Genomic DNA, 27,800 nt, shown 5'->3' on the forward strand with positions numbered 1-27,800 from the left:
CGCCCCCGTCTTTCCCCTGTGCTGTTTTGTGGACCCTGCACAGCCCCCACCTGTCCTAGTCATTATTTCATTCACGCTGCGTCTCAGTGCCTCTTGCTCACCAAAACCCTCGCTGAGCCAGGCGTGGTGGCACATGCTTGTAATCCCAGTCCTTGGGAGGCTGAGACAGGAGGATTGAGGGTTAAAAATCAGACTCAACAGCTTAATTTTTTTTTTTTTTATGATGCTGGGGATTGAACCCAGGAACATTTTACCTCTGAGCTGCACCCTGAGCCCTAGTTTATTTTTATTTTGAAACAGGGTCTCACTAGTTTGATGAGAGTCTCACTACTTGATGAGGCTGTCCTCAAACCTGCAATCTTCCTGTCTCAGCCTCCCAATTACTAGGATTACAGGCATGTGCCACCACGCCCGGTTTGTGTGTTTTTTTTTTAACATGTGTGTGTTGTGTATGTGTGTGTGTGTGTGTGTGTGTGTGTGTGTGTGTGTCAGTTACTAGGGATGAATCCAGAGGTGTTCTACCCCTGAGCTACACCCCTAACTCTCTTTATTTTTTGTTTTGAAACTAAATCTTGTTAAGCTGCTGTGGCGACTCTCAATCCTCTGGTCCTCCTGCCTCAGCCTCCGAAGTACTGGGATCATAGGCGTGCGCCACTGCACCTGGCTCTGACAGTTTTTTTTTTAAGTTACTTGTGCTAGAAACTATGACTTTTGTTTTCTTTCCTTTTTTTCTTTTCTTTTCTTTTTCTTTTTTTGTGGTACTGGGGGTGGAACCCAGGGGCTTTTCTAACTCTGGGCTATCCTCCCAGACCTATTTTATACTTTATTTGGAAACAGGGTCTCACTAAGTTGCTGAGAGCCTCACTCAATAGCTGAGGTTGGCTTCGAACCTGTGCGATCCTCCTGTCTCAGCCTCCCAAGTGCTGGGATTCCAAGGGCGCACCCCCACGCCCGCTTGAAACTATGACTTTTGGAAATGACTGTAGAAACATCTGGAGTTCTTAATTCTGCAGCCCCCGGGGCTTCTCGCTAGTATACATAAACTTCAGGGAAAGAAACGTCTCTTTCCTCCTCAGGGTCTGGTCCAATGTCTTCCTGGGGACTCAGAGGAAAGGAGCGAGCTGGCCTGAGCCCTCCCAGATGCCAAAGTCCTCAGCCCCTCTGCCCTGGACTCTGGGTGCCAGCGCCTGGCTGCACCAGCTGGTGTGCAGGAGCCTGCCCAGGACCCACGGCCCGGCCACAGCCTGCACGCCTGCTCAGCTTCCAGGGGTCCCCTTTTACCACCTGCCCTCTTCCATGTAAGATTTGAAACATAAATTTTTGTTCGTTTTCCATTTTGTTTAGCTATTATAACATATCCGGAGAACTCTCCCAAGACAAGTATTGGAGTGATGGTTTCTTAGCACAAGTGCTGGGAGGTCACTGTCCCTATGTGTTGAAAACAGTTTCATCTCTGTCGTGTGGAGGATACAGTGTATCCAGGGCGGAACAGCCAAGCACAGATCAGGGACACCGCAGAGCTTGGGACTTTAAAACTTCCTTTCTTGCCTCGTTTCAAGTTGTTTCTTGAATAGTTCCCATCTTGTGATTCCAATTTATGTACATCCCAGTTTTAAGCAGATGAGCTGGTACACTATTCCTGTGCAAACTGCTTAGTCCAGCACAAGTGTGTAACATACAATGTGTTGGCAAGACTCCCCGGGGACTCCCCGAGACCTCGCTCCAGAAATCCTCAGCTCGCAAGCCCCCGCGCCCCACGCGATCCTGGCGACGTTCAGAATCCTGCGCTCGGCATTTCTACCCCTCTCCGCCCCCACTTGCATTCTTCATGACTTTTTTATCTTCTAAACTTAGTGTAAGTTTAGAAAGAGGAGGGAACGCTGCTGAGCAAGCGCTCCGCTCCAAGCGGCACCAGCTGCCCACGCTTATCTTCCCCTGGTTATCTCCAAGATTGTGAAACGTTTTTCCCTTCATGCCTTGTGGTTTCTATGAAACATTAGCAATTCAGTTTACCTGTAACACTACCAGTTTATTTCCAGCTGGCTTTTGGTGTGTGTGTGTGTGTGTGTGTGTGTGTGTGTGTGTGTGTGTGATGGAAGGGTCTATACAAATAAATGTGGTGTATTTCCCTAAAATGTCCCATTTACAGGCACCCCTCTATCCTGGGCAGATTGGTTCCAGGACTCCCATGGACACCAACATCTGTATAAGTCTTGTGTATAAGATGGTATAGCATTTGCGTATAACCTGTGCAATCCTCCCACAAATTTTAAATCACCTCTAGATTATTTCAGTAAATATTATCTAAGTAGTTGTATAGTTACATGGTAGTTATATCAATTAGGGAATATTGACAAAGCCTGCACGCGTTCAGTAGAGACAAAACATTTTATAAAAAATAGTTTTGATCCATGCTTGATTGAACCTGAGGATTCAGGACCAGTGCATAGGGAAGGTGGATTGTGGTATAAGTTCAGTTTAAATGCTCTGTCATTTTATATGCCTTGAAGAAATATATATCCACTCCAAGTGCTGGAGTTCTTGTGGGAGAGAGGGAGAAAAAGAAAGTGTTAAAGTGGAAGGATTCCTAGATGGCTGGCTGGCTTGCTTTCTTTCATTCTTTTTTTCTTTTCTTTTCTTTGCCTCACAAGTGTTGCTTTTCAAAGTGTTTGGCGGCCCCGCTGTATGGCTGCAGCGCTGTGCAGATGACAGCAGGATTTGCTGGGAATGTGGGCCACTATTGTATCCGCCTTACGTAACCACGTGGAGTGGTGGAAATGGGTGAGCAGCCCGGGAGGCAGGCAGTGGCCGGGCCCCTTAATCTCCAGAGGCATGAAGACTGCGCAGGTCTTCCAGCGGATGTGGAGCCAGGCTGTTAAAAAGTTGGGGAGATTGAAAAGCCATGTGAGTCCCTCTGCAAGCTCTGCCCCTTCTCTCCCAACCTTTCTCTGCGGGAAGGGAGGGGAGGGGAGCAACCCCCTCTCACAGTGGCTCCTTTATCCTCAGATTTATTCATACTGTGGCAGCTTTCAGTAACAAACCCTGAGATTGCACATTGTGGGTTGTAGTCCATGGTGGGGTTTTAAATACTTATATTTAGCAGATCTAAGTGAAATGGATAACTTCTTACTGGATTTGCGTGTCAAAGGCTGCTGTTTTCCACACAAATGTCTTAGTCTCGTGTCTTGCTTAGTAGGTATAGACTGACATCCTGCTTTGTATGTTGGTTTGTGTTTGAGACTTTCTTGTTTGAGGGTAAAACATTTTGCTTTCTTACCCTGCAGAAGCTATATTCTTCTGTTTAGCTTAAACTGTAGGGAAATGTTTTTCTCATGTGCCTTTTTTCCTCTTTCATAAGTTTGAGCCTGTATTATTATTCTAACATGTATATTTGCTTCTGTGGCTTGGGATTTTTATTTTTTTATTTTTTATTTTTTTTGCGGGTCTGGGGATGGAACCCAGGGGCATTCGACCTCCAAGCTACACCCCTGCCCTATTTTTATTCTTTATTTTGAAACTGGGTCTCACTGAGTTGCAGAGGGCCTCACTAAGTAGCTGAGGCTGGCTGCGAACTGCGATCCTCCAGGTCTCAGCCTCCTGAATGCTGGGATTACAAGTGTGCACCACCACCCCTGGCTTGGGATTTTTATTAAGCATACCCCTAATGGGCAGCTTTTGATTAATCTCTGCTTTTCACTGTGGTCTCTAGCACTGGGAAGCAGCAGTTTGTGGGCACTGAACCTTTAAAGTTGCCTGTCCAGGTGGACTTGAAGACTTGCCATCTCTTTTATGGTTCTTCTTTAAATTAATTAATTAACTAATTACTTTTTGTGGTACTAGGGGTTGAACGCCAGGACATTCTATTTTCAATACACCCCCATCCCTATTTTATTTTTATTTGGAAACAGGATCTAGGTTAATGAGAGTCTTACTACTTGCTGAGGCTGTTCTGTGGGTGTTTTTAAAAAATGTTTTCTTATTCTTTGTGTAACGCCTATGGGATTTTTATCTCTTTGGCCAAGGTTTCCAAAGGAAAGCTGCTTTATAAAAAGTAGAGATTTGCCGGCGTGGTGGTGCATGCTTGTAATCCCCGTCCTTGGGAGGCGGAGACAGGAGGATCGCAGATTCAAAGCCAGCCCTGCTGGCTTAAGAGACCCTGTTTCCAAAAATAAAAATAGGTCTGGGAGTGTAGCCTGGAGGGAGAAGGGCTTCCAGGAACCCCAGTACCACCAAAAAAAAAAAAAAAAGAGAGAGAGATTTAACGCTGGGCGTGGTGGCGGACACTTGTAATCCCCTGCGCTTGGGAGGCGGAGACAGGAGATTCGCAGGTTCGAAGCCAGCCATGCTGGCTTAAGAGACCCTGTTTCCAAATGAAAATATAAAATAGGTCTGGGAGTATAGCCCATGGGAGTGTAGCCTGGAGGTAGAAGGGCTTTCAGGAACCCCAGTAACACCAAAAAAAAAAAAAAAAAAAGAGATTACAAAAAATTAAAAGAGATCAAGTAATTTGTTGCCGTAGTCTCTTCCTCTTTGCACAGATACTTTACCATTAATGTAAAGCTTTGATTGATGGTAGGAAAAATGACCTCACTTGTTAGAATACGTCTGTGTAAAGCAAGAGTGATTAGGAAAGGTGATAAGGCATTGAAGATGCTCCCACTTGATGAGATCTGACCCCTCACGGGGGTGGGGGTGATGGTGGCCGGGAGGTGCCCGGGGGTGGGGGTGATGGTGGCCGGGAGGTGCCCTGCAAGCCTGCCGCCCTCCTGCCTTCCTGATTACTGCCACCTTGCCCCACCCGCCCTCCCTCTAGGAGAAATGATTACGTGCTCCTGCTCTCTCTTTGCAAAACTGGGAGTGCATTAAATTTGGGGGTATTAGGTTTATCACTGGGTATTTGGTCCTTGGCTAGGAATCAAGTGCCCTTGGTGTGTATTTACTTGCTGCCCTATTTTTTCAATTTATGAAATGATCGGTGGACATGAAAAATGAAGTATTTAAATCATGAAACATAAAAATTAGATTCCAGGAGTCCATCGCCTGCATGCTCAGACATCACCAAGACGAAATAAGGTTCTCTGTGCCTTTCCCACCTCACCTGCTCCATCCTGACGTCTGTGTTCCATTCCCTTTTTCTTTGTAGTTTTACCACATGCTATGTACATGCATACATGCGCATCCATCCCTACCCAAAGATTAGTTTGTTGGCTGTGTGTGTGTGTGTGTGTGTGTGTGTGTGTTTCTGAAGATTGAACCCAAGGGCATTCTATTTCTAACCTATACTCCTAGCCCAATTCTGTTTTTATTTTGAAGCTGGGTCTTACTTAAATTGATGAGGCTGACTTCCAACCTGTGGTCCTCCAGTCTCAGCTTCCCAAGTACTGAGATTACAGGTGTGCACCACCATACCCAGCCTTATTTTAAAAATTTGAAAACAGGGTCTCGTAGAGCATGCCGGCTTCATGCCTACAATTTTCCTGCCTCAGTTCCCCAACTCAGTTTCACATCCTGGGATTACAGGTACACCACACTGTAAAGCTGTTGTTGGCTTTTTTAAAATTACAGTAAAAAAAACTGCATACCATACAACCTGCCATTTTTAAGTTGAATAGTGTTAAGTATATTCACACGGTTATAAAATATTGTTTGTGTGTGTGTTTTTTTTTTTTTTTGCGGTACTAGGGATGGAATCCAGAGGCATTCTACATCGGAGCTACACCCCTAGCCTTTTATTCATTATTTATTTTTTGAAACAGGGTCTCACTGAGTTGCAAAGGGCCTAAGTAATGGAGGCTGGCTACAAACTGTGATCCTCCTGTCTCAGCCTCTCAAATGCTGGGATTACAAGCATGCGCCACCACACCCGGCTTATTGTGTGTGTTTTGAACTACATACAAAATGATGCCATACTCTATCGTGTGCTTTTCTCTCATTATGTTTGAGGTGTGTCTCTGCAGGGGTGTGTGTGACTGGGGTTTGCTTCCCTGCAGTATAACACTGTATTTTAATACCAGATCACAACGTATCTGTCCATTCTGCTCCCTGTGGGTACTTGGGTTGTTTGAGGTTTGAGAATGCCGCTGCAAGTTCACTGAGGGTGCACCTCTGCTCTGCACCTTTGTGTGTGTTCACACGTTTCTCTCTGGCCTCCATCCAGGAGAGGAATCTGGACACTGTAGACTAGCTGTACTTTCAGTTCTGATACCTGTGTGTTCTTTCTATGACCTTGCATATAAAACTCCCCAAAGGCTAAATGAGCACAGACTGTGAACAGTGCAGGTTGGGTGAGGCTGGAGCCTAGTGGCCCAGTTTGAATGGCATGAGCTCAGTCTCAACTAAGCTGATGTGAGCTGGTGGCTGGTCCCCAGGGATGGACCCAGAGCTGATATTCTCAGGAAGAGTGTGATTATGTGGGGTGCTCTTTGTTTCTGAGGAGATAATATATACATGAGATGGGGAAGGACTTCCGTGGTTTGCTTCTGGGGATATACCTGGAGATAGCTGATGTGCTGCATAAGGGCTTTGACAGTTTTGTTTTATTCACTGATGTTTCCAAAGTGCCACAAGCATCATGCTTGACCCCCAGTGGATGCTCAGTAAATGTTTTTGAATGAATGAATGAGTTATTGAATTAAAGATTTGCTGTGAGACATTTGCAAAAAAAATCACAGCTCTGTAGGCCAAATGCAAAGTTATAGTATATTTCATACTCAAAAGAGCTATTAAACTTTTTAAATTTTTCTTTTTTTGCTTGGAATTGAACCCAGGGCCTTGTGCATGCAAAGCATGTGCCTTATTATTGATCTACAACACTAGCCCTCTAAATTCTGTTTTTATTCCTGTTTCCTCAAGTTTAAAGTTAAGACTTTGCTGGGTGTGGTGGTGCAAGCCTGTAATCTCAGTACTTGGGAGGCTGAGGCAGGAGGGTCATGGATTTGAAACAAGCTTCAGCAGATTAGTGAGGCTTTCATCAAATCAGTAAAATAGGTGGGGTCTATCTTGGAGGTAGAATGCCCCTGGGTTTAATCCCCAGACCCCCCCCCCCACACACACACAGATTTTGTACTAGTCACACAGCTTAGCATACTGTATATTCTTTTAATATTGGCTTTAATGGTTTATTTCTCAATCCATTAAACCGTAGGTAAGAAGAAGCCTCTTAGGGTCTCATATAAAAAATGGCAAGATGTTTTGATTAAGTTGGATTGAGGGCTATTGACAATACTGATAGGACACTGATTTTCTCATTGACAAGTTTAATTTCAACTCCCCTTACAAATTAGCATGAGAATCTTAAAGGCAGCTTCTTATTATGGAAGAAAGTGAATTTCAAAAGCCAGGTTGAGGCTGGGCATGATGGCACACACCTGTAATCCTAGTCACTGGGAGGCTGAGATAGGAGGATGGTAGGTTTGAAGATAGTGTCAGAAAATATTGAGACTCTCATCAACGTAGTGAGACCCTATCCCCATACAAAATAGGGTTGGGTGTAGTTCAGAGGCAGAATGCCCCTGGGTTCAACTCCCAGCAACACACGCACGCACGCACGCACGCACGCACACACACACACACACACACACGCCAGATTCATTCTACTTGAGCAATATTTTATTTTATTTTTGGGAGGACTGGGGATTGAACTTGGGGGCATTCTACCTCTGAGCTACATCCCCAGCCCTATTTTTTATTCTTTATTTGGAAACAGGGTTTCACTAAGTTGTGGAGTGCCTAAGTACCTGAGGCTGGCGGCAAACCTGCAATCCTGTCTCAGCCTCCAAGTACTGGGATTACAAGTGTGCACCACCACACCCAGCTTGAGAAGCATTTTAGAAATAAAATTTTTAGCAACATGTATTTTTGGCTAAATGTTAACGTTTTAGTCCAGAACTTTTAAAAGAGAATTAAAAATATTCTCCTTGGAAAAGTTAATACTTTTTTGGTATCTGTTCTTACAGTCTTTCCCTGTAGTCTATCTGTCTTTTTTTGTTTTTTAATTGAAAGTGCACTTATCAGCCAGGCATGGTGGCATACATCTATAAGTCCAGTACTTGGGAGGCTGAGGATCCCAGGTTGAAAGCCAGCCCCAGCAATTTAGTGACAAATAGAATCTGTTTCCAAATAAAAAATAAAAAGGGCTGGGGATGCAGATCAGAGGTAGAACACCGCTGGGTTCAATCCCCAATATCAAACCAAATCAAACAAGAAACCCAAATAATTACCATGGTGAAAAACCTTAATAAAGTATTCGTGAAGGTTAAATAGTCATTTTCAGTGCTTACAGATGCTTTATTTAACCTAAATATCACCCCTCCCCCTTTTTTGTGGTACTGGGGATTGAACCCAGAGTGCTCTATTATTGAGCAATAACTGAGCCCTTTTTATTTTGAAATAGGGGTTTTACTAAGTTACCCTACACTGGCCTTGAACCTGTAATTCTCCTGTCTTGGCCTCTCAAATATGGCGATTCCAGGTGTGCTCCACTGGAAGCACATATAATATAAATAAGGTGTGTGGGGCACACCTTATTCTAAGGCTGAGGATTTCTTTAGACTTAAACATACAGAAATTTGCCTAGGAAGTCAGTTTTGATGGGAGTGGGTTGGAAAGTGCTTTTAAAAATGGGGGAAAAAAGGGTAAGGGCTAATTGGGTGATGTGTGCATGTATGTCTCCACCGTCTGTTATCCCATTAAGATATAGGACTACAATGCACCAATAAAAAATTTTAAAAAAATAAAAAAATGGAAAAGTTGATGGGGTTGTTTTTGTTTTCTATTTTGAGGTAGGGTCTCACCAAGTTAGTTACCCAGGATGGCCTTGAACTTAGGCCCTTTCTGAGTAGCGGTGGTAACAAGGCACGTGCCACTGTGCCCAGCTCTGTGCTTTTTAAGAGGTTTTATGATAACAGTGTGTGGTGATGGTAAAAGGCTCAGTACTTAACATTTCATCATTTTTAGGGTCTATCAGTGTGTATTTTACTAACTTTCCAGTACTGTTAGAGCCCTGTTTCATGGAAGAAGGATTGCTATGAAAATAGGTGGCATAACATTTTTAAGAAGTGGCGCCTCTTTTTGGCGTATGGGTTTGGGCTAGACCTTATACTGAGGCATGTTTGGATGACAGTTTTATTCCTGGCATTGAGATGTTTGTGGTTTTAATCAAGTTGTTTTGCTTTGTTCTAAAACAGGCCCCAGGCATGGAGGAACTGATATGGGAACAGTACACGGTGACCCTCCAGAAGGTGCGTGCTGCACATTTTGTGCTTTCTACTATGGTGCTTGATTTTACGGTTCGCTGATCTTATTTTGGCCCACACTGAATTTGGTTTCTTCCCTCCTGGGATGGATACTAGCAGGCAGCAGTTATCATGCTGACAAAGATTTGCATGCTGTTTTTTTTTTGTTGTTGTTGTTAAAATCTGTATACTATAGAACAGTTTTAGAGATTGTTTCCTGTATTCACGCATCTCTAGATAAAACGGGTTATGAAAGACAGAGAGAAAAGGGTGGGAATAATGAAAATAACCTTTGAGTCAGGTCTCATGGTGCACACCTGTCATCCCAGGACTGGGGAGGCTGAGGCAGAGGGATCGAAGATTTGAGAATGAGGAGAGCCTCAGTAATGTAGGGAGACTTTCAGTAAACTAAAGAGACTCGGTGTCAAAATAAACAGGGCTGGGGGTGTAGTTCAGAGGTAGAATGTCCCTGGGCTCAATCCCCCGTGTCTGTCTTTTGATTCACTTCTTTCTGTAATGGCTGCTCCAGCTTCCCTCATCTCCCTCCCTCATCTCCCTCCCTCCCTCTCCTCCTCCTCCTCCTCCTCCTCCTCCTCCTCCTCCTCCTCCTCCTCCTCCTCCTCCTTCTTCTTCTTCTTCTTCTTCTTCTTCTTCTTCTCTCTCTCTCTCTCTCTCTCTCTCTCTCTCTCTCACACACACACACACACACACACACACAGAAAATATCCTATGTAGACACATATATCCTACAACTCTTCCAAATGAGTTTTTTGTTTTTAATTTTGTTTTTGTTTTCATTTTTTACAGTACTGGAGATGGATCCCAGGGTCATTCTACCTCTGAGCCGTACCCCCAGCCCTATTTGTTTTATTCTTTATTTTGAAACAGGGTCTCACTGAGTTTGCAAAGGGCCTCACTAAGTAGGAGCTGAGGCTGTCTTTGAACCACCATCCTCCTGTCTCAGCCTCTCAAAGGCTGGGATTATAAGCGTGTGCCACCATGCCCGGCTTCCAAATGAGTTTTAATGCAAACTAAATTTGAAAAGATTGGCTGGGAGCTGGGGGTGTTGGTACACACCTGTAATTTCAATACTTGGAAAGTTGAGACAGAAGAATGGCAGGTTTGAAGCCAGCCCCGTGTCTTAGCCTCCCAAGTACTGGGATAATAGGTGTGGTGCCACCAGGCCTGGCTGAAGATATACTTAAAAAAAAAAAAAAATATATATATATATATATATATATATATATGTATATATGGTTTTAGAACTAGGCACAGTGGCTCACACCTGTAATCCCAGGTACCCAGGAGGTTGAAGCAGAAGGATCACAAGTTCGAGACCAGTCTGGGCAACATAGCAACCCTCTCTCAAACATATAAAAAGGGCCAGAGATGTAGTTTAGTGACAGAAGATGTCGGAGTCCAATCCTCAGTCCTGGGGGTGAGGAAAACGGGTAAGGTCTTAGTAGAGATTTAGTTCAGCTCAGGCCAGCCTGCTGTAAACAGTAGATGAGCGCTTCCAACAGCGCGTCCTTATTTAGACAGAAGACATTATTTCCTTCCCCTGCCAACTTCTCGTGATAACTCCAGTCTGCACTATCAATATTTTCCAGCGTTCATAAGGCTGTTTCTTTTAGATAAGGAAATTCCCTTTATAACCTGTCAGCTCACTACAATGACGCTTTTTTGGTTTGTTTTTCGTTTGCTTCTGTAAGCCCATCTGTTCCTGAGTTGTCTCTGGTTATCGATTCTACCTTTACTTTATTGTGTGCTTGTAATAAATCCTGAAAGCCACTTAGGGAAGGATTTAAAAATTTTTTTTTTCCTCATTCCAATGAACAGGATTCCAAAAGAGGATTTGGAATTGCAGTGTCTGGAGGCAGAGACAACCCCCACTTTGAAAATGGAGAGACATCCATCGTCATTTCCGACGTGCTGCCGGGCGGGCCTGCGGACGGCCTGCTTCAGTGAGTGGCTTCCTTTCTCTTCTGTCCAGGTCCTGTTAGCCTTCCCCTGGACACTAGGCCAGGCAGGGTGCTGAGGTCGGTGTGCATGTTGTAAAGTCAAAGAAAAAAACAAAACAGAAAACCTTTTCTATAACATGTGGAACGTCTTCGATGTAGGATTGAAGCCACAGCTAACACACTAAGTTTTAGCAATCCTCAAATCTCCAGAAACATCCAAACTTGGTAGCAAAGAGGGGCAGTAGATAGTTACAAACATCACTTCCAGGTGTAGGAATAACTTCTGAACATGGAGTTTAAGATTGGCATGGTTTTCTGGGCGTGGTGGCGCACGTTTGTAATCCCCGCGCTTGGGAGGCTGAGACAGGAGGATCGCGCAGGTTCGAAGCCAGCCTCAGCTACTTAGTGAGGCTCTCAGCAACTTAGTGAGACCCTGTTTCCAAATAAAGTATTAAAATAGGTCTTGGAGTAGAGCCCGGAGGTAGAAAAGCACCTGAGTTCCACCCCCAGTACCACACACACACAAAATAATAATAATAAGATTGGCATGGTTTTTCATACCTACCAAATACTATGTGTGTGGTCTTTTTGTTTGCTTGTTTTGCAGTGTTGGAAATGAAACTCAGGGACATTCTACCTCTCGGCTTCACTCCCAGCCCTATTTTATTATTTTTTTTATATGGAAACAAGGTCTTGCAAAGTGTTGCCATAAGCCTAGCTAAAGTTGTCAAGGCTGGCTTTCAACTTGCAATCCTCCTGTCTCAGCTGCCCAAGTACTAGAATTACAAGCATCTTGTACTATGTCCAGTTTATATTTGTTTTAATTTGTGTTGTTTAATGTGTGTGTGTGTGTGTGTGTGTGTGTGTGTGTGTGTGTACTGGGGATTGAACCCAGGGGCATTCTACTTCAAGCTACACCCTCAGCCCTACTTTACTTTTATTTTTGAAATAGGGTCTTGCTAGATTGATAAGAGTTTCAGTACCTGCTGAGGCTGTCCTTGAACCCACAATCCTCCTGTCTCAGCCTCCAGGCTTGGGCCTCCTCTGATTTTGTCTAAAAATCTAATGAGGATGGTTGGGGATGCAGCTCAGTGGTAGAGTTTGTGCCTGGAGCATAGGAGGCCTTGGTTTTGTCATTCTGGAGTTTAGTCCCCAGCATGGCAAAAAATAAAAAAATGAAATAAAAGAGGGGAAGCCAGGCTTGGTGGTGCACGCTTGCAATCCCAGCATTCGAGAGGCTGAGACCAGAGGATTGCGGTTTGCAGACACCTTCAGCTACTTAGTGAGGCCCTCTGAAATTTAGTGAGACCCTGTTTCAAAATAAGGAATAAAAAATAGAGCAGGGGTGTTGTAGCTCAGTGGTCGAATCCCCCAGACTTGCAAAAGAAAAAAAAAAGAGGATACTTTGGCTTAATATTGATCTCTTTTTAAGAGGAATATAGAAGTTGGGGAAATTTACTACAGGAAGTCGAACGTTTTCTACTTGCTAGCCTTCTGGTCTCAAGAGATAATACCATTTTAAAAGAAACATGCCTGAGTTCCTGCAGGATAATTTTTTTAGGGTAGACCCCCAAAGGTAGCTAAATGGCTGTGTTGGCCAGAGAGCTGAAAAGTTGCTGTTCTGTTTAAAATCGTTGTGCTCCTTTTTTTTTTTTTTTTTTTTCAGTAATGGGGAGTGGAACCCAGGGGCATTCTACCTCCAAGGTGCACCCCAAGCCCTATTTTTTTAGTCTTTCTCTCTTTCTTTTTTTGCGGGTCTGGGGATGGAACCCAGGTGCATTCGACCTCAGAGCTATACCCCTTGCCCTATTTTTTATTCTTTATCTTTGAAACAGGGTCTCACTGAGTTGTAAAGGGCTTCACTAAGTAGCTGAAGCTATCCGCGAACTGCGATCTTCCTGTCTCAGTCTCCTGAATGCTGGAATTATAAGCATGCGTCAAAATGCATGGCTTTTTATTCTTTATTTGGAAACAGGGTCTCACTGATTTGCACAGGGCCTCTCTAAGTAGTAGCTGAGGCTGTCTGTGAACCATGATCCTCCGGTCTCAGCCTCCCAAATGCCGGGATTACAAGCGTGCACCACCACGCCAGCTCTCTGTGCTCCTTATTAAAGTTAGTAGTCTTTCATATGCAGCTGTTTAAATTTTTTTTTTTTACGTAAATAATTTTTTTTTATTGGTGCACTGTATTCATACATCATAGTGGGATACAAAATTTTGTAGACATACATGCACACATCGCCCAGTCAGCCCCCACCCGATCCCCACCCCATTCTCTCCCCATCCCTCCTTCCCATGCTTGGCTTAGTGGTTGACATCTAGTATTATAGCAATTTATCCAAAATTAAAAATGATAATCTCACATAACAGTTTCATTTGTCTGATACCAAGCTTTTGATGACTTAAAGATAACATTTCAATATTTCTTTTTGCTTTCTTTCTTACCAGGGAATTTTTTTTTCTATTTTTTTTTTAGGTGAAACTATCATATATTTATTTTTCAGAAAAAAAATCTATCCTAATATGGAATATGGACTCTAGATACCCAAGACGATCTTGAAAAAGAACAAAGCTAGAAGATATATATTTTCTGATTTCAAACCATATAAAGCTACAATAATCGAAGCAGTTTAGTACTGTTCTAAAGGCAGATATATAAACCATTGGAGTTAAATAAAAGCCTAGAGCTAAATTTTTCCCTATATTGTCAAGTTATTTTTGACAAGGTTTCCACGAACATTTGGTGGTGGAAATAATAATCTTTTAACTAAATATTGTTGAAAAATAATAATTACATGGAAAAGAATAAAATTGGACCCTTACCTAATCCCATATACAAGTATTAACTCAAAATAGATAAAAGACCTAAATATAAATCTTAAGACTATAAACTTTTAGAAGAAAATCTGGGTCATAAAACCTCACAACATTGAAATTGGCAGTGATTTCTTGGATATGATTTCAATGGCACAGGCAACAAAAGGGTATACAAACTCCCTAAAAAATAAAAAAATATTGTATATCCAAAGACAATGTAAACAGAGTTAAAAGTTACTAATAGAATGGGATAAAATATTTCCAAATGCTATATCTGAAGGTATATTAATATTCCAACTAGAAATCCTAAAAATTAACAACAATAAAGGCAAACAATACAATTTAGAGATAGGTAAAAGACTAACATAAATAATGAATCTCCAAAGATAACCAGTCTTAGTTGTCTGTTGGATGGAAACTCTTGTTTCTCTGGTTCTGGTGTGTGTTACCTATTTCTTCTTTGTAGTTAATCTCTTTGAGTATTTTCTCTAGTGCTGGTTTTGAAGACATATATTCCTTCAGTTTCTGTTGGTCATGGAAGCTTCTTATTTCTCCATCTAATTTGATAGAAAGTTTTGCTGGGTAGGAAATTTTTGGCTGGAAGTTGTTTTCTTTCAGAGTTTGGAATATGTTACTCCAAGCCCTTCTGGCTCTCATGACTTGGTTTGGGAAGTCTGGAGTGATTCTAATTGGTTTGCCTCTGAATGTCACTTGGCCCTTTGCTTTTGTTGCCTTTAAGATTCTCTGCTTGGCTTCCACATTGGTCATTTTGACAATTATGTGGCGTGGGGATCCTCTTCTCCGATCCTGTCTAAAGGGAGTTCTATAAGTTTCCTGGACCTGTGTATCAACCTCTTGCTCTATGTTTGGGAAATTTTCTGCTATGACTTCCTTGAAGAGATTGTTGATCCCTTTGGTTTCACCGTCTTTTCCCTCCTCTATTCCAATTATTCTTAGGTTAGCTCTCTTAAAATGGGCTTATATTTCTTCAATGTCAGATTCCTGCTGTCGGATTTTTTTTTCTAGATTCGAAACTATGCGTTCATTTTTGGAATGATCATCTTCTAAGAGCGAGATTCTGTTCTCCATGTGGTCTAATCGGTTGTTTGTGCTTTGAATTGAGGCCTTTACTTCATTAATTGCATCCTTTATCTCCTTTTGGCTCTCTCTGAATTCTTTTCGAAGCACCTCTATTATTTCTACAGTTATTTTCCTTATTTGATCTTCTAGAAATCTCTGATTTTCTGTTTTATCGGGTTCTGATGTTGTGGGGTTGTGGGCATTCATTGCTCCAGTGTTATTCCTCTTTCCCATGATTTTGGAAGTTTGTGCCTTCTCTGGGTTCTTCCCTTGGGTCGCTATGACTTCGCTTAAGGTGCTCTGGATCTCGAGTCTGTGGTATCTCAGATCCCACTACTCCTTTACTGGGTTGTATCACAGAGTCTCCGACCCAGGGAGTCGATAGAGGCTGCTTTAGACTGTGGGGGGTGCCGGGTTGCACGTTCTCCTATGGTGTGATATCTCTGCCACCGCCACTCCCCCACTGGGTCAAGTCCCAGGGAGTACACTACTGGGATTTCTCCTCTGTGGCCTGCAATTTGACTCACTGTTCTTGAGTACGCAGATGTAGCTGTACTGGACTCGGTGAATTCTCTGCTGCTGCCGCTGGTGGCAATATGGCGCCGCTGCCACGCCCTCGGCCGTGAGGCTGGCGTATTTTTTCTTCTCTGGTTTTGAGTTCCACTCTGAGTCCCTGCAGCGTGTGCTGAGCTCAGCCACTGGGAGCTTTAGATGCTCCCTGTGCTGAAAGATCCCGCCTGGCTGTTCCGCAGCAGTTCACCTCGGCTCACTGTAGCCTTCCGGTGAATTCGCCGCTGCCGCTGGCAGTATGGCGCTGCTGCCGCGTCCTCGGGCATGAGGCCGGTGTATCTCCTCTGTGGCTCTGAGCTCTGTTCTCAGTCCGCTTTCTCTCTGGAGCCTGGTGGTTTTTTTGTTTCTCTGGTGATGGTGTTTTCTGGCTATGAAAGGCGCTGATTTTGTGGTAATGGAGATTGGTTGTTAGCGGGGCTCTTAAGCCCTGCTTTTCTCGGTCGCCATCTTCCAGCTGTTTAAATTTTTAAAAGAAGTTTGGGGACAAGCTGAAGTAATAGGATGCTGTATTCTTAAAAATTTAAGAATCTTAACCTTCTCTCCAAGCAAGCACCGATGGATAGATAGATACATGCCTATTTGGAGGGCGTGCTTGTAGTCACACGCACCTCACTGACAGGGACTGATATTGAAATCCTTTCTTGGGGGTGTTCCCAGGCCTCACCACTCCTGGGTGCCTGCCAGAGGGGCTCTGCATCTGGGGAGGGTGGGCCTCTTTCTCCAAACTGAGCTGAGAGCTTCCAATTTCTTGCCTCAGAAAAGCTCAGCCTGAGCCGGTGACCCTCAGCCTCCACCAGACAGCGGGCCCTTTAATAGGCCTTTGGGTCAGTTTGCTGCTTCTGTTCTGTCTGAATAAACGCTTTCCGCTGAGTAGCTGGGAGCTTTTCACGACTCCTGCCTTCCTCACTTTTGTTCACAGAGAAAACGACAGGGTGGTCATGGTGAATGGCACCCCCATGGAGGACGTGCTTCATTCCTTCGCGGTTCAACAGCTGAGAAAAAGTGGGAAGATCGCTGCCATCGTGAGTGCTGGGCTGTGTGTTTCTGTGCCCAGAAGCAAATGACCACCCGCTCCTGAGCATTGAACAGAATCATATAACCTGGGGCCCTCTCACTCTTTGGATCCTTAGTATTTTTTGGAGGGTGGTGTTATGGCTGATGCGAAGATGTGTCTAGCCAGGTTCAATGGCAGACAGCTATAATCCCAGGGCCTCCGGACGCTGAGGCAGGAGGATCACAAGTTTGAGGCCAGTCTGGGCAACATAGCAAGAGCCTGTCTCAAAGAATAGAAAGGACTGGAGTGTAGCTCAGTGTTAAGCATTTGCCTTAGCATGCGTGAGGCCCTGGGTTCAATCCCCACTGCTGCAACAAAACAAACAAACCTCAAAAAACAGAAACAAAGCTGGGCGTGGTGGCACACACCTGCAATCCCAGCATATGCAAGGCAGAGGATCGCAGTGCATGGACAGCCTCAGCTACTACTTGGGCCCTTCGCAACTCAGTGAGACCCCGTTTCAAACATAAAAAGGACTTAAAAATAGGGCTGGGGTGTAGCTCGGAGGTAGAATGCCTCTGGGTTCCATCCCCTGTACCAAAAACAAAAACAAAAACCATAAAAGTTATACTTACAACCTGTTTCTTGTCTTTTTTTTTTTTGGGGGGGGGTACTGGGAATTGAGCCCTGGGGCATTCTACTTCTGGGATATAACCCCAGCCTTATTTTATTCTTTTTTTTTTTTTTTTTGGAATTAAGTTGCAGAGGACCTCACAAGTTGCTGAGGCTGTCCTGGAACTGTGATCCTCTTGTCTCAGCCTCTGAGCCTTTTCACATTTGATAGCAGATGTTAGAGACTCTATTTTATACAGGATTTAATTCAAAACAGTCTGCTCAGAGCTTTGGTTGCTGTCTTATTTTTTTCTACTCCTGTGAGATTTTTGTTGTCCCTGGCTCCAGAAGAGAATTGATTGATTTTTGTTTTGTTTAAATAAAGTGGGTTTTTGTTTGTTTGCTTTTTCTTTGTGGTGCTGTGGGTGGAGGGCAGTTCGAGTGAGACCAGAACCTAGCCCTCCCCCTCCCCCTTGCGTAACCCTGGCCGCCCCGTCCCTCTGCGTGTGCATGACAGGTGGTCAAGAGGCCCCGGAAGGTGCAGGTGGCCCCGCTGCAGGGCAGTCCTCCGCTCAGTCACGATGACCGGGCTTTCGAGGTGATGGACGAGTTTGACGGCAGAAGTTTCCGCAGCGGCTACAGCGAGAGAAGCCGGCACAGCAGCCACGACGGGCTCGGCCGCAGCTGGGAGGACGAGCCGGACAGGGGGCGACCCCAGCAGCGACCGCAGAGCCGGCAGCAGGACCGCAGCCGGGAGCGTAGCCGCGGCCGGAGCCTGGAGCGCGGCCTGGACGACTACGGACACGCCCGGGAGCGCAGCCGCGGCCGGAGCCTGGAGCGAGGCCTGGACGACTATGGACGTGGCCGGGATCGCAGCCGCGGCCGGAGCATCGACCAGGACTACGACCGCGGCTACCCGCAGGCGTACGAGGACGATCGCGCCTACAGCCCGGGGGAGCACCGCCGCAGGGCCCAGCCAGACGCCCGCTACCTGGGCCGCAGCCGCGAGCACCTGCGCTCCCGCAGCCCCAGCCCCGAGCCCAGGGCCCGGCCCGACCCCGACAGGCCCATCGGGGTGCTCCTGACCAAAAGCAAAGCCAACGAAGGTAGGCGTGCTTGCAGCAGGAAAGCCAACAATATTCTAGTAGTAATAGCCGGCTCTTAGGTAGCATCCAACTCGTACCCAGCTCTGACCTCAGGAGCCTGGCACCTGTTGGCACATTTACTCTCATAAGCACACCCTGAAGGAGGAACACCTAAGTCATCATTTTATAAATGGAGATACAACGTTGTGTCAGTGGCAAAACCAGGCTCTCATATTTGGGCTTTGCATTCCCAGGCGGATGGTTCTCTAAGTAGTGTACACTTCTTAAAGTTTAGATCCTAGCCGGACTTGGGGGGTTCTTTTAAGTCCAGTGCCTGGGTAGTAGATACAGGAGGCTTGCAGGTTTGAGGTCAGCCTCAGCAACTTAAGGAGGCCCTCAGCAATTTAGTGAGACCCTGGTTCAAAATTTAAAAAATCAAGCTGGGGGTGTAGCTCAGAGGTAGACTGCCCCTGGGTTCAATCCCCAACACCACACATGTACACACAAAGCTCATATCCTCAGCCCCACAGAATCAGAAACATGGGCGGCTCTGGGGCCCGTGTGCTAACATGTTCTCCTAGTAAGCTGGATGCTTTTCAATTTGGAAAACCAAGAAACGAGAGAGTGTTCCAGCTCCTCTTGATTGAGTTTCTGCTCTATAGCCAAGACCTTGCTGGGTGAATATTCACTTAGTCAATCTGCACAAGAGCACCCTGTGGTAGGAGGCTGGGTTCCTGTGGTGGTGGTCAGGAATACCATGACACAGAGGGATTTGGGGGGATGCCATGAGGCAGGGTCTCTGGCCCAGCCTGCTCGTACCACACTGCCTTCCTGGAGCACTTGAACACACTTAATTATGTCCAGGATCATTTGAAGACCAGTGCTGCAGCCAGAGCAGCTCTTGGTACCTGCACTTTGTGAGTGAGGATTCCGAGACTCAGACTTGGGAAGTGAGCTGCCCTTATCTTGTAATCAGGTGGGTTAGAATGCTAACTCTATCCCCCGGGAATAGCTGATCGGAAGCAACTACATGAGTGGGCAGGGGTTTACTTTTTATTTATTTATTTTTTTTGTACTGGGGGATTGAACCCAGGTTCATTCTGCCTCCAAACTACATCCCCAGCCCTTTTTATTCTTTTCTTATTTATTTATTTATTTATTTATTTATTTATTTATTTATTTAATTGGTGGTACTGGGGTTCCTGGAAGCCCTTCTACCTCCGGGCTACACTCCCAGACCTATTTTATATTTTTTTATTTGGAAACAGGGTCTCTTAAGCCAGCGAGGCTGGCTCTGAACCAGCGCCATCCTCCTGTCTCTGCCTCCCAAGCGCGGGGATGACAAGCGTGCGCCACCACGCCCGGCTGAGTCTGGTTTTGAACCTGCAACCCTGTCTCAGCCTCCAAGTGATGGGATTAAAGGTGCAGCCTACCATGCCCCCCGGGTTACACAGGGCTTTTGAGCCTAGAGCTGAGCTAGTACTAGCATTAGTACTTGTCTTCTAACTGTAAAATTCCTTTAGCATATTTTTAATTTCCCTTTATTCTCTATTTGTTCTTCTTACCAGAGGAAAACAGAAAAGAGCCCCTAGAAATGCAAAACAAAAGACTCCTTGCTTTTTAATTTTCGAATTTGCATTTTATTTTATTTATTTACTTATTTTGTGGCACCAGGGATGGAACCCAGGGGCATTCTACCTCAGAGCTCCACCCCCAGCCCTATTTTTTATTCTTTATTTTGAAACAGGGTTTCACTAAGTTGCAGAGGGCCTCACTCAGTAGCTGAGGCTGGTGGTGAATTTGTAATCCTCCTGTCTCAGCCTCCCAAGTACTGGGATTACGAGCTCACCCCAGTGCCACAGCCTGGCTTGATTTTGCATTTTAAATGGCCTGTGAGACTAGAGGGCTTATTCTCCATGAAGAGCTGAGTTCCATAACTAGGTGCCTGTTGAGATAACTGAAGGAAAATTCGAGGAGGTGAATGGGATGTGTGGAGTCCAGACCAAGAAAATAGCAGTGAAAGCTGAGAGGAAGGATGCGTCTCAGAAGGTATATGGAGCTCCTGACCCTTTATAACCAATTGCCAAGAGACGTCATCCACTAGCCCTCAAGAACAGCAGAGTCAGGACACAATGTATTCAGATTGAAAGGTGGGATGAAGGTCTGAGAATGAAAATTTGGCAAAGGGAACCTGTTCACAGAGGTCTGTCCTCATTCCATAGGACATGGACCCCTGGGTCTTGGTTACTGAAGGCATTGCTTTTCAAACTTAGGCTTTTCAAGCCTGGCGTGGTGGCGCATGTTTGTAATCCCCGCACTTGGGAGGCTGAGACAGGAAGATTGCACAGGTTCGAAGCCATCCTCAGCTACTTAGTGAGGCTTTCAGCAACTTAGTGAGACCCTGTTTCTAAATAAAATATAAAATAGTTCTGGGAGTATAGCCAGGAGGTAGAAAACCTCTGGGTTCCACCCCCAGTACCACCAAACTTAGGCTTTTCTGTTTCTTTTACCCCCTCCCCCACACTTTTCCCTTCTCCTTCTGCCATAGAAAGAACTGTGCCTTGTATAATCCCGTCCTGGAGGAACCTACAGATCAAAAACTTGAATAAGTTTCCTAAAATATCACTTTTTCAGTGTGATATACTCTGAGTGGTTTCATTGCATTAAATCTTTTTATTATTATTTTTCTTATGTGGTACTGGGGATGAAACCCAGGGACATTCTACCTCTGAGCTACATCCCCAGCCCTATTTTTATCCTTTATTTTGAAACAGGGTCTCACTAAGTTGTGGAGGGCCTCACTAAGTAGTTGAGGCTGGCCACAAACCTGCGATCCTCCGGTCTCAGGTTTCCAAGTACTGGGATTACAAGTGTGCACCACCACTCCTGGCTAGGACCCATAGTTTGAAAAGACATTTTCCAGCCAGACGTGGTAGCGCACGCTTATAATCCCAGTACTTAGGAGGTTAAGACAGGAGGATTGTACAGGTTTGAAGCCAGCCTCAGCTACTTAGTGAGGCCTTCTGCAACTTAGTGAGACCCTGTTTCCAAATAAACAGAAACAGAAAATAAGTAGAAATTAAAAAATAATAAGTAATAAATAAATAGAAAGAGAAAATAAATAGAAATAAATAAATTAATAGAAAATAGGTCTGGTAGTGTAGTCCAAAGATAGAAAGCCTCTAGGTTCCATCCCCAGCACCACGAAAAAAAAAAAAAAAATAGACATTTTCCTAAATCAAGAAAAAAGGAGACAGTGCTTTGCTGGTAGAGCATTTTGCTGTTTCTTTGTCATTTTTGTTTCTAAAACTTGGAAATCATTAAACAAATAAACTTCCACTTCTTTTTTTAAATTTTTTATATGTAGTGTTGGGACCCAAACCCAGGGCTTCATGCATGCCAGGCAAGTGCGCTACCCCACTGAGCTATACCCCAGCCATTCACTTTAAAAAATATATTTTTGCTGGGCGTGGTGGTGCATGCTTGTAATCCAGTACTTGGGAGGCTGAGACAGGAGGATCACAGGTTTCTGGCAAGCCTCAGCTACTTAGTGAGGCCCACCACAACTTTTGAGACTCTGTTTCAAAAATAAACAATAAAAATAATAGGGCCGGGGATATAGTTTGAAGGTCAAATGCCCCTGGGTACCATCCCCAGACCTGCTCCCCCCCCCAAAAAAAAAAAAGTGAGAGGAAGTGAGCGGCCCACGTTGGCACACAGCACACACCCAGAATCCCAGCTCAGGGGAAATTGAGGCAAGAGGATTGTAGGTTTGAGACACTGTGCTGTAACCTAGTGAGATCGTGTTTCAAAATACCCAATAAGGGCCGGGCATGGTGGCGCACACTTGTAATCCTGCGCTTGGGAGGCAGAGACAGGAGGATCATGCAGGTTCAAAGAGACCCTGTTTCCAAATAAAAAGTATAAAATAGGTCTGGAAGTGTAGCCCGGAGGTAGATGGGCTTCCAGGAACCCCTGTACCACCAAAAAAAAAAAAAAAAAAAATGGACAGGGGTTGTAGCTCGGAGGTCAAATGCCCCTGGGTTCCATCCCCAGACCAAGGGAAAAAAAATAAAATAAAATACCCAATAAGATGGGCTAGGGATCAAGAGAGAGAATGCCCATGGATTCAGTTCCCATTGCTAAAAACAAAAACAAAAAGTAGAGGAAATGTTATACCAGAAAGAAGTTGATCAGCTAGACTTGTCTCAGCCTCCTGTTGTGAGCTGTGCCCGTTTGTCCAGTGGAGGATGAAAGTAGCTGTCTGTCCCTTTACTGTTTGACATCAGCTCCCTAAGGGGGTGGGGGATTCCCTTCAACACATTTATTCCTTGAGGTAAGACCTGGTACCACCCAGTGTGCTGTAAGTAATTTAAATCACTTAATAACTCTCCCGAATTGTAGAGAGTTACTTTGTTTTATAATGACAAGACTTTCACTCAACCAAATAATAATAATAAAAACATTGAGTGTGCCCATTTTCAAAACTGCTAGATTGTGTGATAGCTTCCTAAAGTAACCAAAATCCTTCCTTAAAGTGTGTGTGTGTGTGTGTGTGTGTGTGTGTGTGTGTGTGTGTGTGTGAAAAACTTAATAAAATCAGAGTATTCTGAAGAACATTTAAAATAATTTAAAAGTAGGCACCCCGGGACCCTTTTGTTTTGATAGCACAGACCCCTGGGGCTCTGCTGGTTTAGTCCAGCGCGACGGTAATTGCTTTGCCCGGCTTTCTTATCCCTTTCTTTACATGCTGAATGTCTTTCAATGCCAAACCCCACACAGTCTAAATTGTTACAGAAGGGAATGCTGTGTGGGTCGCCTTCCTGGGGGTAGCCTCATTGTTAGCAGAAGGAACTATTGAGATGTTTTTGTCCCCTGCATTTTATTTGGAAAGTTAATTTATAGCCAATACCCATATACCCTAGTTTTACCAATTGTTAACATTTTGCCACATTTACTTTCTTTCTCTTTCTACTCCCTTTTTTCTTTTCTCTATCCAGTTCCTCTCTATTCCAGCCCGTCTCTCTGTCTCTCTCTGTTTCTCTCTCTCCTCTCTCTTCTCTCTCTTTCTCTCTGGAACTGTTTGAAAGTAAGTCGCCAGCAGTGTCACCCATTACCAGTCGTCGATATTTCCAGCAGGTGAATCTCTCAAGGATAAGGGAAAAGAATGTTCTCTTACCTCACCACCATGCCATTAGCACACCAGAAAATAATCATTAGAGATTTTAATATGTTACAGTCTTGTTCATTTTGCATTGCTCCAAAATACAATAACCCACACCTTGCCCTGTATTGGATCAAAATCTAGTGAAGGTTCATGTGTTGTGTTTAGTTTTTATGTCTCCTTTAATCTATAATAAGCCCTCTGCTTCTTTGGGTTTTTATGACATTGACTTTTTTGAAGGCTCCAGGGTTATTTTCTTATAGAATGTCCCATATGCAACATTATTGTTATTTTTTTTAGGTAATGGGGATGGAACCTAGGGGCATTATACTTCCAACCTATACTCCCAGCCCTATTTTTTAGTCTTTTTAAAGTATTATTTTATTTATTTAATTATTTTTATTATTTCTGTGTGTCTGAGGATGGAACCCAGAGGCATTCAACCTTTGCGCTACACCCCCTGCCCTATTTTTTTTTTTTTTTTTTTGGTGGTACTGGGGTTCCTGGAAACCCTTCTACCTCCGGGCTACACTCCCAGACCTATTTTATATTTTTTTACTTGGAAACAGGGTCTCTTAAGCTAGCGCTTAAAAGGCTGGTTCCGAACCAGCGCGATCCTCCTGTCTCCGCCTCCCAAGCATGGGGATTACAAGCGTACGCCACCACACCCAGCTTCCTGCCCTATTTTTTATTCTTTATTTTGAAACAAGTTCTCACTAAGTTGCGGAGGGCCTCACTAGGTAGCTGAGGCTGTCTGAACCGAGATTCTCCAGTCTCGGCCTCCCAAATGCTGGGATTACAAGCGTGTACCACCGTGCCTGACTCGTCTTTTTTATTTTTGAAACAGGGTCTTACTGAGTTGCGAATGGCCTCACCAAGTAATTGAGGCTGTTCGTGAACTATAATCCTCCAGCTTTAGCTTCCCAAATGCTGGGATTACAAGCGTGTACCACCATGCCCGGCTCAACATTAATTTTTTGTGAATTTCATATTTATTTATTTATTTATTTATTTATTTATTTATTTATTTATTTATTTATTTTGGGTTTGTATGGTGCTAGGGATGGAATCCAGGGGCATTCTGCGTCAGAGCTACAATCTGCTTCAGAGCCCAATTTTATTCTTTATTTTGAAACAGGGTCTCACTAAGTTGCTGAGGTACTCGTTAAGTTGCTGAAGCTGGCCACAAACCTGTGATCCTGTGATATTCCTGTCTCAGCCTACCAAGGACTGGGACTACAAGCATGCACCACCATGCCTGGCATCGGCCTTTTTAAATATTTCTAAAAGCCAGACTGTTTTCTGATCAAGTTGCTGACATACATGCATATTTATGTGTTTGTCTCTTAGAGTATGGTCTCCGGTTGGGGAGTCAGATCTTCATCAAAGAAATGACCAGAACAGGGCTGGCAACTAAAGATGGCAACCTTCATGAAGGGGACATAATTCTCAAGGTGGGTGAATGAGGACAGAGGACAACCGTGTCCCTGCTGCAGGGTTCCTAGGACATTTACATATTGTAAATAAGTAAACTAGAAAAAACAAGACTTAGGGCTGGGAATGTAGCTCTGTGGTGGAACTCTTGCCTTGCATATGCCAGGCCTGGTTCCATCCCTAGCACCAGATAAAAGAAGGAAAAAGACCAGTCTTAACCGGGCGTGGTGACACACACTTGTAATCCCAGCATTCAGGAGGCTGAGACTGGAGGATCGTGGGCAGCCTCAGCTACTTAGTGAGACCTTGTTTCTAACAAAATATAAAATAGGTCTAGGAGTGTAGCCCAGAGGTAGAAAACCCCTGGGTTCCATCTCCAGTACCACAAAGGAAAATAAAAAATGTTTAGGTTCCTGTTTTCAATAAAAGACGAGAAAGAGCTAGTAGAACATGAATGCTAAATATGTAATATGTAATTTTTTTTAAGACTCTCTGATCAGGAAACATATTCTAGGAATAAAGCAAATCCATCATCTTAAGCTTTGAAGTTAAATGAGTTAGCAGAGCAACTTAAGTGTTATTTTTAATACTTAAAAGTTCTTAAAATACTTTAAGAACTTAAGTATTAGGCTTTTTTTTTTAGTATTAGTTTTTTAATGCCTATATTTGGGATCTAGGCATACAGGGTTGTATTTTACTTAAAGGATAATTCATTTTTATTCAATCAGCCATCACAAAGTCCATGTCTGTCTGAGTATCTGAGCAAAGCCTTTATTTACAGAAAGGAAAAAGATGAATTTTCTACTTAGCTGTGAGTAGTTATAGTGCATATAACATTACCATACTTCATGAGCACAGATCAATGGAACTGTCACGGAGAACATGTCTTTGACGGACGCTCGAAAATTGATAGAGAAGTCCAGAGGAAAACTCCAGCTCGTGGTAATGCGAGACAGCAAGCAGACCCTCATCAACATCCCGTCACTCAACGACAGTGACTCGGAGATAGAAGGTAAGGAGAGAGCAAGGTCAGGCTTAGCTAAGCCAGGAGGGCTCTTGTGCCGCCCGTACTGTCAGATCTGCTCAGCACAGCTGTCTGGCTGGAAGTTGAATTTCCAATAGAAGCCTGGCTCTTACACATTAATTCCCAAAGGTAAGTGGTGTTTTGTTGTTATTTGTTTATTAAATTGTCTATTGAACTTAGGTTTCCAACATAAAGTTCGGGTGCATTTATGAACTCCTAGAGGACTCTTAATTAGACCACTGAAAGCCAAACTTGTTAGTAGAAAATATATGCAAGCCGGGGATAGCTGTGCACACCTGCAGTCTGGGCTCTGCAGGAGGCCAAGGCAGGAGGATCATGGGAGGATCACCTGAGCCTCCAGAGTTTCAGGCAACTTAATGAGACCCAGTACCACTGAAGGAGGGAAGGAAGAAAGGGAGCGAAGGAGGGAGGGGCAGTTCAAAAGACTAACCTATACCATTATAATACATATTGCTCTTTCTTGCATTTACTCGTGGTAATTTTTCAAAAGTGGCTATTAGTATTTCTAAACTAAAGGATAGCTAAAACACTTAAGGGCTATAATAAAGAATCTGGTTAAATGACTAAATATTGTGGTAATCATTGGTTAATAGTCCAGGTCATCTTTTTTTTTTTAAAGCTGTATTATTTATTTATTTGTTTGTTTGTTTATTTATTTTATTTGGTGGTACTGGGGTTCCTGGAAACCCTTTTACCTCCGGGCTACACTCCCATACCCACTTTATATTATTTTTATTTGGAAATAGGGTCTCTTAAGCCAGCAAGACTGGCTTCGAACCTGCGCAATCCTCCTGTCTCTGCCTCCCAAATGCAGGGATTACAAGCATGTGCCACCACACCCGGCTGTATTACTTAATTTAAGTATGAATTATCCATAGGATAACATTTTTACCTTGTAAAAATCATCAATAACATATTCTACAATACGAACGCTAAATATGAAACAGTTCTTGTAAAACTCTTTGATCAGGAAATATATTCCAGTAGTAAAACAAAACCATCATCTCAAGCTTGAAAGTTAAATAAATTAGCAGAACAACTTAAATATTATTTAGTTTTTAATGCGTATATTTGGGATCCAGGCATAAATCTCCTATTGTGCAGGACAGTTGAGAAAGTTTTCTGGTTTTTTTGCAGTATCCAGGGGCAATGTACTTCTGAGTTATACCCCAGCCCTATTTTTTTTTTTTAGGCCTTTTATTTTTCTTATTTCTTATTTATTTATTTATTTATTTATTTATTTATTTATTTATTTATTTATTTTGGTGGTACTGGGGTTCCTGGAAACCCTTATACCTCCAGGCTACACTCCCAGACACCTATTTTTTATATTGTTATTTGGAAACAGGGTCCCTTAAACCAGCGAGGCTAACTTCAAACCTGCGTGATCCTCCTGTCTCCACTTCCTAAGCACAGGGATTACAAGAGTGCACGACCACGCCTGGCATTAGGTCTTTTATTTTTGAAACAGGATCTCATTGAATTGCCAATTGCCTTGCTAAGTAGCTGAGGCTGTCTGCAAACCGTGATTCTCCGGTCTCCACCTCCCAGGTGCTGGGATTACGAGCATGCGCCACCATGCTCGTGTGTGTGTGTGTGTGTGTGTGTGTGTGTGTGTGTGTGTGTGTGTGTGTGTGTGTGTGTGTGGTGGTACTGGGGATTGAACCTAGAGCCAGGGGCATTCTAACTATGAGATATACCCCCAGCCTTTATTTATTTATTTATTTATTTATTTATTTATTTATTTATTTATTTATTTATTTGGTGGTGCTGGGGTTCCTGGAAACCCTTCTACCTCCGGGCTA

At 43.9% G+C, this 27,800-nt stretch overlaps 1 protein-coding gene across 7 annotated transcripts in view; it reads left to right on the forward strand.

The window, feature by feature from the left end:
* TJP2 (tight junction protein 2) overlaps positions 1–27,800 on the forward strand; it is a gene marked incomplete at both ends in the record, with an annotated part of 93,110 nt that overhangs the window by 30,781 nt on the left and 34,529 nt on the right. For 4 of the 7 annotated variants that reach the window (XM_080708536.1, XM_080708538.1, XM_080708541.1 and 1 more), the window contains 6 exons: positions 9,186–9,239; positions 11,073–11,197; positions 16,581–16,683; positions 17,785–18,373; positions 24,867–24,970; positions 25,809–25,962. In XM_080708536.1, the coding sequence (XP_080564662.1) occupies positions 9,186–9,239; positions 11,073–11,197; positions 16,581–16,683; positions 17,785–18,373; positions 24,867–24,970; positions 25,809–25,962 (1,129 nt within the window). Of the gene's footprint in view, positions 1–2,832; positions 2,905–9,185; positions 9,240–11,072; positions 11,198–16,580; positions 16,684–17,784; positions 18,374–24,866; positions 24,971–25,808; positions 25,963–27,800 lie in introns of those variants that run through there. The other 3 variants (XM_080708535.1, XM_080708537.1, XM_080708540.1) reach the window with 1 other exon arrangement.

The sequence above is a fragment of the Muscardinus avellanarius genome, assembly GCF_963383645.1.
Source record: "Muscardinus avellanarius genome assembly, chromosome: 13".
Classification (NCBI taxonomy): Eukaryota; Metazoa; Chordata; class Mammalia; order Rodentia; family Gliridae; genus Muscardinus; species Muscardinus avellanarius.